The 12,960-nt window shown below is 38.3% G+C and overlaps 1 protein-coding gene across 1 annotated transcript; it reads right to left on the bottom strand.

Annotated features, from left to right (window-relative positions):
* Positions 1–1,522: 1,522 nt before the first annotated feature.
* Positions 1,523–7,938, bottom strand: LOC136263196 (tyrosine-protein kinase-like). The gene is made up of 2 exons (XM_066057702.1): positions 6,919–7,938; positions 1,523–2,804 (listed from the first exon to the last, which is right to left on the bottom strand). Exons 1-2 carry the CDS (start codon positions 7,896–7,898, stop codon positions 1,751–1,753), a joined length of 2,034 nt encoding a protein of 677 aa, XP_065913774.1. The 5' UTR covers positions 7,899–7,938; the 3' UTR covers positions 1,523–1,750.
* Between the last annotated feature and the right edge of the window lie 5,022 nt (positions 7,939–12,960).

Below are 12,960 nucleotides of genomic sequence, written 5' to 3'. Positions count from 1 at the left end.
TATGGTTATAATTACACCATGTGCCAATATCTGTGAGGGCTCAGTTCAACATGTTCGTACTATATACCAGCCAGCAGAGTTTTTTGCGAGTTAAACAAATTTTGTACCTCGCATACATAAAACATTGTACAGTTTATTTTCTGTACTGTATGAGTGTAGCTACAAGGTGCTTTTACTGGTTTAATGTATATGAAAATCAAAAAGAAAGTAACAATTATTAAGTTTATCATGGTTGATGATGGCAGTGACAAAACTATTATACATTTACAACTCAAGGATGCATAATTTTATGGAATCACCTGAAATTTGGCTCATTTGTAAGTACAGCTCGGCACACTCTGAAAAATAATAATCCATAATCTTTTCATTGACATGACCAATCAATATTTTTGCTATATATTTCCTATGGGCCGTAAAAGTGCACTGTCTGTTGTGTCCCTTTCCCAAACTTGTAATACGAAACTGCAGCAGTCGGCACATGCATATGCTCTTGTGTTACAACAGCAACACATGTGGTTAGTAACATTTGTTAAAAAAGCTACCCCTTTGTAACAGTGTATGGCCACTGTTAGACAACCCAACTGGTACCTTACCGCAGTACGTACAATATCATGCACTTACCTCTGTCTCTCTTGCCCCATTTCTTTTTTCACTGACAACAAAGGTGTTGATCATGATTCACAGTGGCTTCCCACACTAATTGTCCATGTTTTCCATATATAATGATGCCAGCTGAGGCACTTCTCATACTGCTCTTCATTTGGAACACTGTGTAACTAACTCACTGAATAATAGTCAAAACTTTTACTCTTTAGCAGTTGATAGTTAGGGCACATGTTCAGATGCAAATTTTTATAAGTTTGGCACCATTACTTCTTTAAAATTAATGCAGTTCAAATGCTATTGAGTGACAATGTGATCCTTAGCTTCATTGACATGATCTTTGACCAAATCACAAGTATTTGTTATCTGCATATTGCACTGCAGTATAGCTATACAATTAGAATTAATAAAAAAATCAGTGTGTATAATTGGAATCAAGAGTATATAATGGAAGAGGTGGAATGCCTCAGACCCTTATAGTGGCAGGAAAGAGATGCCCACCCGTTTACTAGTACTGTAGTAAGGGTTACTTGGTCCGTCCAGATTAGCTGATCATGAAGTGCGATCCCAGTATAAGTATTGAAATGCCTGCATGATAAAGTAAGACATACCACAAAATAGCTAAGAAGATATTTCTGTGTGCTCACATGTAAATAATTTTTGTGTTCAGTTTGTTGGATGTCCTAGAGTAGCAAATTATTAGTAATTTCATGCACACCTTGCATTACATTTTCAAATTGCACTCTGCTTGAATGTGTGTGATAACTGTGGTAGATGCCTTTACAAAGTAATTACCAAATGCAAACTGAGACTAGTACATTAATCTTTTTTTGAACTTGCCCACTACAAGATGCGTGATTTTTTTTTGTTTGGTTGTACAATGTATATATCTGGCTATTTGCCACCTGGTCCTCACCAATTGATCTGACTGCTCAGTACATAATTAAATCTAAAAATAGTGACAATGTATACATACAGCTACCATTAAAATGTGTATGCATGGTTATATGCTATAAAAATAATCACATACAGGTACATGCAGTTGCACACATGTGACAAACAGTATAGCAACCCTATAGAATTGTAAGTCAGATTAACATCTTTGCATTGTTAAGTTAGTCCTTCAACATTTCTTTCTACATTTAGTCTAACTGTCACTGTAAAACTTTTCTAATTGCTTCTGCAGTATTCTGAAGGTTGGCCTAGATGCTGCATCATCCATCCAGCATTCGTTCATGATTCTGTAGAGCCGTGCTGGACAACGGATTGGACACGGGTTACATGGTATACACTTACCTTTTTGAAATGCTTCCAATACTTTAGCATTGGGGTAAGGGAAACAACCATAGGTGATCAATTCATAAAGCAGGATACCAAAAAACCACACATCAAATTTATGTGCTTCACGGGTATTGTCATTAATAATTTGAGCTAAGCCAAAATCTGCCACCTTACAGATAAGATTTTCTGACACTAAAATATTACTTACAACAAGATCGCGATGGATGCAATGCTTCCTTACAAGGTAAGCCATTCCAGCTGCTACTTGTGCTCCCATATCTATTAGTTGAGGAAGCTTTAGAAATCGACCGTCGCCTCTGAGGTACTCTAACAAGCTGCCATGTTTCATCAACTCCATTACTATATAGACGGGCTCCCCTTGTGTGCACACACCATATAGCTGTATGATGTTTGGATGCTTTAGTTTCTTCATCAAAGCTGCTTCTTCAAGGAACTCGGCAGCACCAATTGTACCTGGTTTGAGCATCTTCACTGCAACAGGAGTAGCATTGTTCCACATTCCTTGCCATACTTCATTAACAGAACTTGTTTCTGCTAACTTTTTAACAAGACGAATGGAGCTCTTATCAATCTCCCAACCATCATCATTTATCAACTTATCAGCAGCTGGTGATGGTAGACAAGGCACTTTCAAGTTCACACATAAGATCTCAGCTTGCTTACTATAGAAATCAACTAACTTGGGAATATTCTCAAAAGTCACTTGTGGGGTCACATAGAACCCTCCATCATCTAGCTTGTGTATTTTGTAGTGTTTAACTGTTTTTGTGTCTCTTATTGCAAGTGTGTAATTTCCTGGTCTGGTGTCACTGTCACGAATGAGAAAGGACCCATAAGCATTGAATGGTTGCATCAACTGCTTCTCAGCATCTTTCCTTGCAATTGCTCCAAAGTACCAGCTAATTGTAATAACAGACAAATTATAACCTGCATACAAACTATACCAGTAAATGTACACCTTGTAGATAACATACCTTCTCTTTGTAGTGTACAAAAATCATAATTAGATTGGAAGAATTGAATTTACTATTTAGATTAGACCAACTTTTATAACTTACACTCATACATAACTAATAATACTCTAAATCAGACAGTATTTTTGGCTTTCAAGTTGTTAAGTAATAGCTATAGCTAAGCACTGTTGACAATTTATAGAAACAACTTTACCATTTCATATCTGCGGTGGCGGTGGCAGCTGGTATGCAATAATATTTAATGCCATGAGGCAAGACCAGGTTTAGTTTTCAGTCCTATTCATAAAATAGTTCGACATATTCCAATAGAAGAGTTACTGAATGCTGAATCTATTATACACTGTTTTCAAAATAATTGTTATCAGAACAGCAGGTTCAGTCTGACACATACTGGCTCCTTGGTACACCCTTAAAAATAGTTTTAAGCAACATTCAATTTGTCCAATCCTCAGAAACATTAGCTCCTCAGAATTTCTTTTTGCACTTTTTATGTGAACTGAATGCTACACACAAGTTTAAGTATAAACTGGGGAATATTAGAAACAGTGGAAATTGAAACAGAAATTGGCCAAAACTTCATATAAAATGTCACTAGGACAGTGCCTGACTCCAGGTGGTATTGTACTAGCATAGTGTCCAGTGGTGTGGCTACCATTGAGGCAACCGAGGCAGCTGCCTCGGTAAAAATGCTCAACAACAGGCTGAGCAGGCCTGAGTCTTGGCACCCCGATTTTCTATTCAAACGTTACTAGACATTACTGTGCCACACAAAATAAATTTATGGCTGTAGTACTAAGCAGGGTTGGAACCTATGATGAAATGGTGCCTTGCATGGTGCTGGATCACTTTTCAGCTACTTGAATTTGTAAAAGACCGAGATACTCTAATAGAGCAGTCATCGTAACATACTCTAATAGAGCATTCAATACAGATCATAGCCAGTGTTCTCATTACACTGCCTGATTATTTACATTTATGTTAATTGGCTTTACATCACTTTTCCAAAGTTCCAATGAGTCAACTACATGGCATTACATTGACATGCATTAGCAGTTACAATAAAAAATAAACAACCCCCACATGCCATTTCAAAACATATATTTTCAAAATTTTCCTTGAGGGAGCATTCCCCCAGACTCCCTGGCTTGGCATTAATTATGCTGGAGCATTACTTATGACATGTAGAAAAACACTCTGAGTCTTCTGAAACAGTTTCCTCCATCCAACCAGATAGTTAACCTGCAAATGCTGTACCACCCATACTTGAAAGTATTTGTGAATAAGTTGAGTCAGAACCTCTCAATTTGGTCAATGTATAAACTTTGCCTTGGTAAATTTTTTCCTGGTTACGCCACTGGTGTCCTATTACATTTGCATAGATCTTACAGACTCTTTACTTTTGCTTTTCTGTGGGCAAAGATGGGATCGAGCATTGGGTATAGCTATTAAGATTTAGTAAACAGGTTGTTGTTGCGCTACTTCTAAAAATCATGCACCGCATAGCTAGTTATATACGTAGCTGGAACAATTTATTAGGTATCTGTTAGAGGTGTACCAATATACCGATACATATCGTATTGGTACGTGGCCAATATAGAAATTTTGACAATATCAATGGGAGCTGATATTGCTGCTAAAAACTGATATGATACACCAATATACAACTGAACTATCTTGAGGACACTGTCCAATGATCAAGCCACATTATAAACCCTATTATTTAGCTAACAAGGGTGGGAAACAGACTCAAACAGTAACCATTTTCCTTGTCTAAAAGTGGTACGCTACGCAGATATAACTACTGTTTTGTTGTCACAATACTTACCAATCATACAACAAATACTCATAGCGGTGAGCCTGGGGAAACAGCAATAAAATGAACCAAGAGCACAGCATAAAACAACCAGCCATCTCCATAAACCATTAAAATGTGGAGTAATCCGGACTAATCTTGTCAGGGGCATGTATTAAAATATTTGTGGTGCCTTATAATCTGAGCTGTCAATAGAGGCCATACCACCATGGGTAACCAAGCATAGCCAATGATCTTAAGACTGTCTTCAGTAGTTAGAATGAAGTTGAACATGGTATATGTGGTTCCTCGAATATAAATAGCTATACACTTAGTTATATCAGTATATCGGATCGGCATCGGATCGGCATTGTATCAGTTTCAAACTGATTAATCTCATATCGGATCGGTATCGGATCGGTTTAGTTTTCTTATATCGGTACACCTCTAGTATCTGTTTTGCAATAATTGTGCATACAGAATAAATAAAGAAATTGTAATTTTGTAATTAGTAAATTATTTCTAATCACATTGTTATGCATTGCTTAGGATGCATCTTTCAAACACACCATTTTAAACAACACAATATGCACAGAAGTATCTTCTCGACTATGTTTAATAGTTCATCTATCATACTGTTTGGCAAATTCTCTGTACAAACCTCAAGCTGCCCTTCACTTTTGTTCGCATATGTAGTTAGTTAGAGTAGGTTACACACTAGGAGTTTCTTCACATAAACACCTAGTTCAAGTTGAAGAGATACACTTTTCCTAGTAGCCTATTAGTAAGAAGCCTGCTATGGTTTTTCAGTAGTTAAGTACCTGAAGAGCTTGATGGGAAAGCAGTTCATGAAGTTGGTAGAGAGTCACTACACCCGTATTTCAAACCGGCGAAAAGAAACCGTGATGACTTACCTATGCCAATGTTTAATACAGGTTTCGGTTAATTCTCATAGGCCACTGAAAGAATTTGCTAGGCGTGTGCCCACAGTCAGCTATGGGTGCATGCCTGGTATGAATAGACTGAAGATTTAATTTAGAAACTATCAGTTGATGTTGCGGATAAAGCCCAGAGATTTAGGGGGAAAATTTTAAGCATAATACTGAATGGTACCTATTATCAAAACAGTAAAAAATCTCATAAGGTATTTGTAAGGTGTTTATGTAAAGAAACTCCTAGTGTGTAACCTACTCTAACTAAACTTGCCAGCCTTTAGAGTATACACATGTGTGGACATTACGATCATCATAGTTAATATCTATGGCTGTGAAATGATTTAGGAGATGGAGCAAAAACCAAAACAGTTACTTCAAATATGTATCTTACCTTGAGCTGCACTGTATGGACGATATCCGCAATGGTAAAATCCATCGTAACGTGATATCATTATAGGAAAAGTGGGCATCTTAGTGAGGGGACTTTAGAGACTTTATTGCATAGAAATCGAAATAAACATTGTTCATAGTTTTTACAGCTGGAACCAAGACATAATAAAGGTAAGATGTAGTAAATGCATGAAAACAGACAAATTTCTTCAGTGCTTATTAGAGCTGGGCAATATACCGTATAAAATTGATATGAAGGTATTTTATTCATACCAGTGTCAATATCGAACAAATACCGGCAAACCGGTATACGTATTGACACATGTACACTATAAGTCACCATTCTGCTTTCACAATGTGTAGAGCAATCGTGCAGAGCATTTATATAGGGTATTGTGAGAGTGAGACACTCCTTCTGTTTTCATATATTATGAACTTATATCTGATTCTTGGTACTGTTTGTATATACTTGTCACTTGAGACAAATTACTACTATACTTAACTGGATGTGAGAAGGTGTTCATTTGTGTTAACCAAATACCGTGATAGTTAGTTATACCGTGATATTTTATAAAATACCGTACCATCTTTAATTTGTGTACTGCCCAGCTCTAGTGCATATGCGCATTTGTATTATATTCCTCACCTTCACCCTTGTTTGATTCTATAAGCATTAATTGTCATAGCAAAACACTATATACCTCGCCCAATACCTCCCTATTCAAAGTCCCCCACTACAGTGGCCATTTTATTTTGTGATATCAAGAAACATATTTGCAATGTCACAAAACGTCATTGCAGATTCACCAATTTTTCTAGCAGTATTTACAGAGTAAGTATATGAATCCTGTATGATTATTGGTAATGCACTTCTGCTACAACTACACAGTATTTTACCGGGCAGCCATTACAAGCCACTTACTTTTTATCAATTGGGGCATTGCATTCTACAACATAATTGCTGGGGATGTATCCTTCCTGACCAGAATGCTTAGCTCTAACATACCACCAGCCTCCCTTATCAGTTTTCAAGATATAGATTAAGTCTTCTTTGTTGAAACTAAGGTCAGGTTCTGCATGAGAAACAGATTTATAGTCGTATTTCATAACACAGAGTGGATATCTTGGTTGTTTCTGAGGCAACTTAGCAGCAGTAATACTTGTGACTTCAGTGCTGCTTGATGCTGCTCCTGCTGGACTAAGTAAATGATCATGTTTTGAAATCTTTTCTACATTTTTGGTAATGACTGTTTTGCTCTTGTGTTTTGCTGCAGCTCTGTCAGCAGCCACAAACTTATGATGACGATGATCCTTCAATGTGCAGTCCTGACATATGAAACTACTACAAGTCTTACAGTACAGGTCTAGTGTTTGTTTGGTATGGATTTTGCAAAATTCTGGTTGTTTCGCAACAGCTTGTTTTGGCCGTCGCCTTTTCTGAAACTCATCAATTGGTATTGTTTTATGGGCCCTGAATTCCCTCCATTTCCCGTGCACCTGATCACACTGCCAACACAATGTGCTCATGCATGCCGAACACCACGCGATGGCCGGACTATTCTCCTCGCATTTACCACAACCGATCATCGCCATCCCAACCTCATCATCATCAGCGTAGAAAACTTGGTCAGCTACTTCCTCGTTTTGTTTACTAAGAATTTTAATCACTTGCATCACTTTTTCTTTACAGTTGGAAATAATGTCGTCCAAACTGGGTTCTGAGATCAGTGCACGGCAAAAAGGACAGCTTACAGCATCTAGTTGCTCATTGTAGTCCGCCTCCAGAGAGGTTCCAATGCTTTCCAGTATACAATACTTACAAAAGACTGTTCTTCGTTCAGAGAAGACATCGTCACAAGATGAACATTTCACTGCTTTCCGCCATTTCCTCTCTGAAGCCATTTGCAAAGTAGTCTCGTGCCCAGACCGCTTTTTTTCTTATTGTGTGGGGGCGGGAGAAAAAAAGAAAAAAAGCGGTCTGGGCACGAGACTATTTGCAAAGGGCAAGTGGTCCGATACGACTGAAGTATCAACCGGAAAGAAAACTTGGCGAAAGACTCGGAAACAGTAGGGAGGAGACCGAGATCAATCGTGGACTAACGAAGTCAGAAGCTGATTTCAGTAGATTTACGTAAACTGACTATAGTATCCCAGGGTGTGCAAGACAATATTCTTACATGGAAAATGCTCCTTTTCTTTGCAAGATTCTTGCAAGCAATGCAAGTCTAGATCTTGCAAGTCTTTGCAAGAAACTTGCATGTACGTGTCCGTCATAAGGAACAATTCAATACAAAAAAATGACAGACTGTTTTATTAGAGTGTTTGAAAATATTTCTGTCATATAACAGAGATAGCTACACTGACAGATGGTTGATGTATACAAACATCTTTAGCTGTTGATCAGTTGCCTATCTAACCAATGAAATTCCTACAAGTGCAAATTATATTCATATGGCATGCAATATGTGACAGTAAGCCTTTTCTATGTCGCATTAATTTTCTTTAACATGATTCATTATTGAAGGGAATTCATTAGCTCATACAATGCGCATAATAATTGTCTTCAAGGCAAACCCTTCAAGTAATCACTGTTCACTGTAAAAAAATTTAATCCAAACCTGGCCGACTGCTTTATTAGAGATCTTCAAAATAATTGTTATCGTATATCAGAAACAATTGTACTTAAAACATTTGCTCTGTATTGCCTTCTTTAGTGGTCAGCTACTTACTTATTTAGGTAATGAAATCCTTACAACTGTTAAGTATATTCATACCACTCAATGAGACAGGTATGACATATTTGGTTTCTTAAATGTTATTCATTATTAAAGCAAATTCATTGGTCCATATGATGTATATAGCACTTTACTAAGTGTCTATACACCTGCACAAACATTCTGAAGGTGTTATGTATATCAATGAAATCCATGAAGACTGTATTTACATACTCTAATAGAACATTCACTGATGTCGCAAAATTGTTGCCATATGCATTTTCCTTGCAAGCCACTTGCAGTCTTGCAAGAATCTTGCACATCATTTCTCCCTAGGATAGGCCCTTTATTTAATAGCTATCCCACTATTGACCTGTGAGAAGGTTAAAGCCTGTGAATACAGGGAGTCAGGAACATGTAACTGTATGATCTAAAATGTTGAAGAATGCAGAAAACAACCCCAGACCCAGTGGTGACTTGATCCCCCTAAAATTTTCAATTCTGCTATCTAAAGACATTTTCTACTGACTGACAAAACAGACTAGAATAGTAGGGTACAATACCAATAAAACTACATAACTCTCTACTCAGGGAAAGGGGACCATGTTGTATCAATCAGCGTTGTAAGTGGGCCGGGTCATCCGGACTATCCGGGTCATTGGGTCACATTTTGTCCGGGTCAAGTGGATCTTATCCACTTCACTAAATATCTGGGTCTGACCCGGATGAGATCACGTGTCACTATAAGTTAAAAAGCTCGATTGTATTGATGGAAATGCAGTTGTAAACACTCAAGAAACTTACGTGGAGCCACACCCACCATTCAGAAACATGTTTTGCCGTCTGTGCGGAGTATGTAGAGCCACGCCCACTTATCGGAATTGTACCAACTGTGCTCTGTGGGCATGCATGGCATCACCAGATCCGTGTTGCTACTTGAAATGTAAGTAACTAATTTCTGGAAATTCTGTAGCTGCATGTAAACTTACGTGGGGCCACCCCAATTTGATAATACGTACGTGGAGCCACGCCCACTTGATAGTACGTAGCTACTCACTTCTTGCAGACAATTTTTTTATAGTGTAAAAAAAATGTGGGCCGGACTAGTGGAACTTATGGACTTTTAATCTAGCTCTTGGGGCACGCCTCTGTTTTAATTAAACCGGGTCACATGCGGGTCAGATCTAGTCTGGCGCGGCCGCCCCTTCCTGTTTGCGAAGGGGCGGCCGCGCCAGACTAGGTCAGATCCGGATCCCATCCGGATTACTATTCGGGTCAGTGGGTCAAACGGGTCAACAGTACTGACCCACTTACAACGCTGGTATCAATGCCCTGATCATGAAGTGCCCTTGGGCATGGCTCAAAAATTCTAGCCGGCACTGATTGTTCAACCATAATGCAACAGAAAGTTGCTGAAGTAAATTGAAAGTTGCTGAAGTAAATTTCTTCCTTGCAAGTTTAAAAGGAACACCACTGCAAGGGCATGGTTCGCAATTACCCGGCACAATGTCTTCAATGCAAACGGAATCTATAAGGAACATGCTCTTGAGATCAGAGGCAATCTCTCCCCACAACCTTCAAAGTGCTGTTGACTTGAATAGTAAACTTGGGTCCTCTTCTTGGCTTTTGGCCTTACCATCGCAGGACCAGAGTTTCCATCTTTATAAGCAAGAGTTTTGGGGTACATTACACTTGTGCTATGGATGGACATTGCTGAATACTCCTAGCTACTCTGTGTGTGGTACAACTTTCATTGCTGCTCATGCAATGATATGTCAACATGGTGGTTTGACTTTTGTTCATCATAATGACGTGCATGACATTACAGCTGAGTTAACGTTGCTTTCAAGTAATGTTGCTATCGAGTCACCTCTTCAACCTCTCAGTGGAGAAATACTTACTCCTGGATCAGCTAACTGACAAGATGACGCCAGAACTGACATCCATACATGCTCATGGTTTTTGGGGGCAGTGACAAAGTTGCCTTTGCCTTTTTAATGTACAAAGAACTACTGCAATGTATCAATACCATATGTATATAGACGTCACGAGATGCAGAAGAAGAGGGAGTATGGTGATTGTGTCCATAAGGTGGAGTTAACTTCTTTTAGGATTTTACAACACCTGGGGGCATGGGAAAATAAGCAATTACTTTTTATCACCAGCTTGCTGAGCTCCTCTCAGAATGCAATGCCTCATCCTACACTATAGTACTTCAGAGTGGCTTCACTGCACTATGTCTTTTTTATTGTTGAGGTCAGCGACCATGTCTATCCAGGGAAGTCGCTTCATATCTTATAGGTAATCACATGCTTTCCCAGAGATGGGCCTCATAAATGGCCCTAGGGACATTTAGTTTCTGTTTTGCATTTACCATATTCATGTATTCTTGTGTTTTATTCTTTAAAAAAATATTTACATCCAATCTGTATATTAGAATCAGCAGAGCTGTAGGTAGTGGTTCTGGTTGAGATTCTGGTTTCACAATTAAATAGCATTTGTAAAATAAGCATAATCTGATCCAACTGAAGAAACACCGTGACAACATGTACAGTTTTGAAAGTGATCCAACAACAGTTGCATCATCCATGAACTGGTCACCCTGGGTTGTACCTTCAGTTGGAGGAGTTTTCCCTTCACCCACAACAAACAGATGAACAGGTGTACCATAAGTATTGTGTAGGATGATGGAAAAAGCACTGAGATATTGTGAAGTGCAGTCACAGATAAAAGCATTTGAAGCATCAACAAGGAGAGCAGCTTCACATTCATCATCTTCAAACATCCTCTTCATTGCATGAACATGCAGCTGCCTCAGAACCAGTAGCATGGTCGAGGCCCAGCAACAGACACAATATCCTCACCATTTACAAACAGTATGGCTTTTGCTATGATCCGCCAGGGTGCGGGTACAAGGCTAAGGATATTTTTCTTTTTTTAAAGAATAGAATAAACCAGCTCTAAGGCTAGGCAAACTTGATTAATTGTTTCTCATTCCTAAACTGGAGACATTTTAGTGTACTGTTTAGCACATCAGTTTTTACTGTGAGAAAATATGCATTTCAGTAATTTATTATTTATTTATTTATTTGGGGGAGAAGGGCCGACAGCAAAGTTGATTAAGCCCAAACAATTACAAATTATAAGTGCTGTTCAATCAAGTTTGAAAATGCAGCTAAAATGTTCAGTTCAATTAGTTGCAGTGGCAGTGAATTCCATTCCCAGGTAGTTCTTGGAAAATAACTTGTCATGTAGGTGGTGTTTGTTGGTGGCACAAGTAAGTGAAATGGATGGTGATGTCTATAGTATGTTCACGTTGAGCTGAATCCTGAAAAACAGCTAAAAATTAAAAGTGGATTTTTTCTCAACAGAGTTAACATTTCAGCCAACCAGATGATTATTAGTAACAGCAAAGGTGTCAACAACAGACACGTACGGTTTGGCTCCATTACAAGTTCGGGAAAGGGCTGTAATGGACATTGTACTTATATGGCTTCTCCATAGGAAATATATTGTGAAAATTTTAATTGCCCGTAAATATTATGTCAAACATTTGAACAAAAAGATTTTGAAATATTTTTAGCGGGTCAAGCAGTACTACAAATGAGCCAAATTTCAAGATCGTATGTAATTGCATCAATGAGTTATTGAGGATTCAGCTCAACGTGAACATACTATAGTGTGTCTGGTGGTGAAATGAATGTATTCTGGTAAAGATAAGCCAATTTCTCCATGCATTATTTGATAGAACAAATTAAGCCTCTGTTGCTTCCTTCTCTTCACTAGGGGTAACCAGTTGAGCTGTTCCAGTATGGCACTAACACTACTGTGGTAACTATAGTCAGATATAGAACCCATCTAGCTGCACACCTCTGAACCTTTTCTAAAATTGATAACTGAATCTGATAGTGTGGGTCCCAGACAACGCTCCCTGGGCGAAAAGTTCCATGTCCGCTTGTAGGTAATGAGTATAAAATGGCCATGAAATTTGTCATTTCAGCCACATTTCATACTTAGAACATTAGTAGATTTCAGTAAAGTTTCATACAGAGGATAGAGAAAGATTTACTGCATCTAGAATGGTGCTGGAAATGAGGCAGTGAAGAAATGTACATTTTAACACTGTGAAATGCATACAGGATGTAAAAAATCCTGTAGCTGAAATCAACATTTTCTATATTGTGCATCAGCTTTATACGGCGCTAGTAATATAGCTAGCAATGTCTCGCTCCTGTGTTGTATTTACCACA

The sequence above is a fragment of the Dysidea avara genome, chromosome 8, assembly GCF_963678975.1.
Source record: "Dysidea avara chromosome 8, odDysAvar1.4, whole genome shotgun sequence".
NCBI lineage: Eukaryota > Metazoa > Porifera > Demospongiae > Dictyoceratida > Dysideidae > Dysidea > Dysidea avara.
Note: the sequence above shows the minus strand (reverse complement) of the source record. Positions and strands in the feature narration are given on the sequence as shown.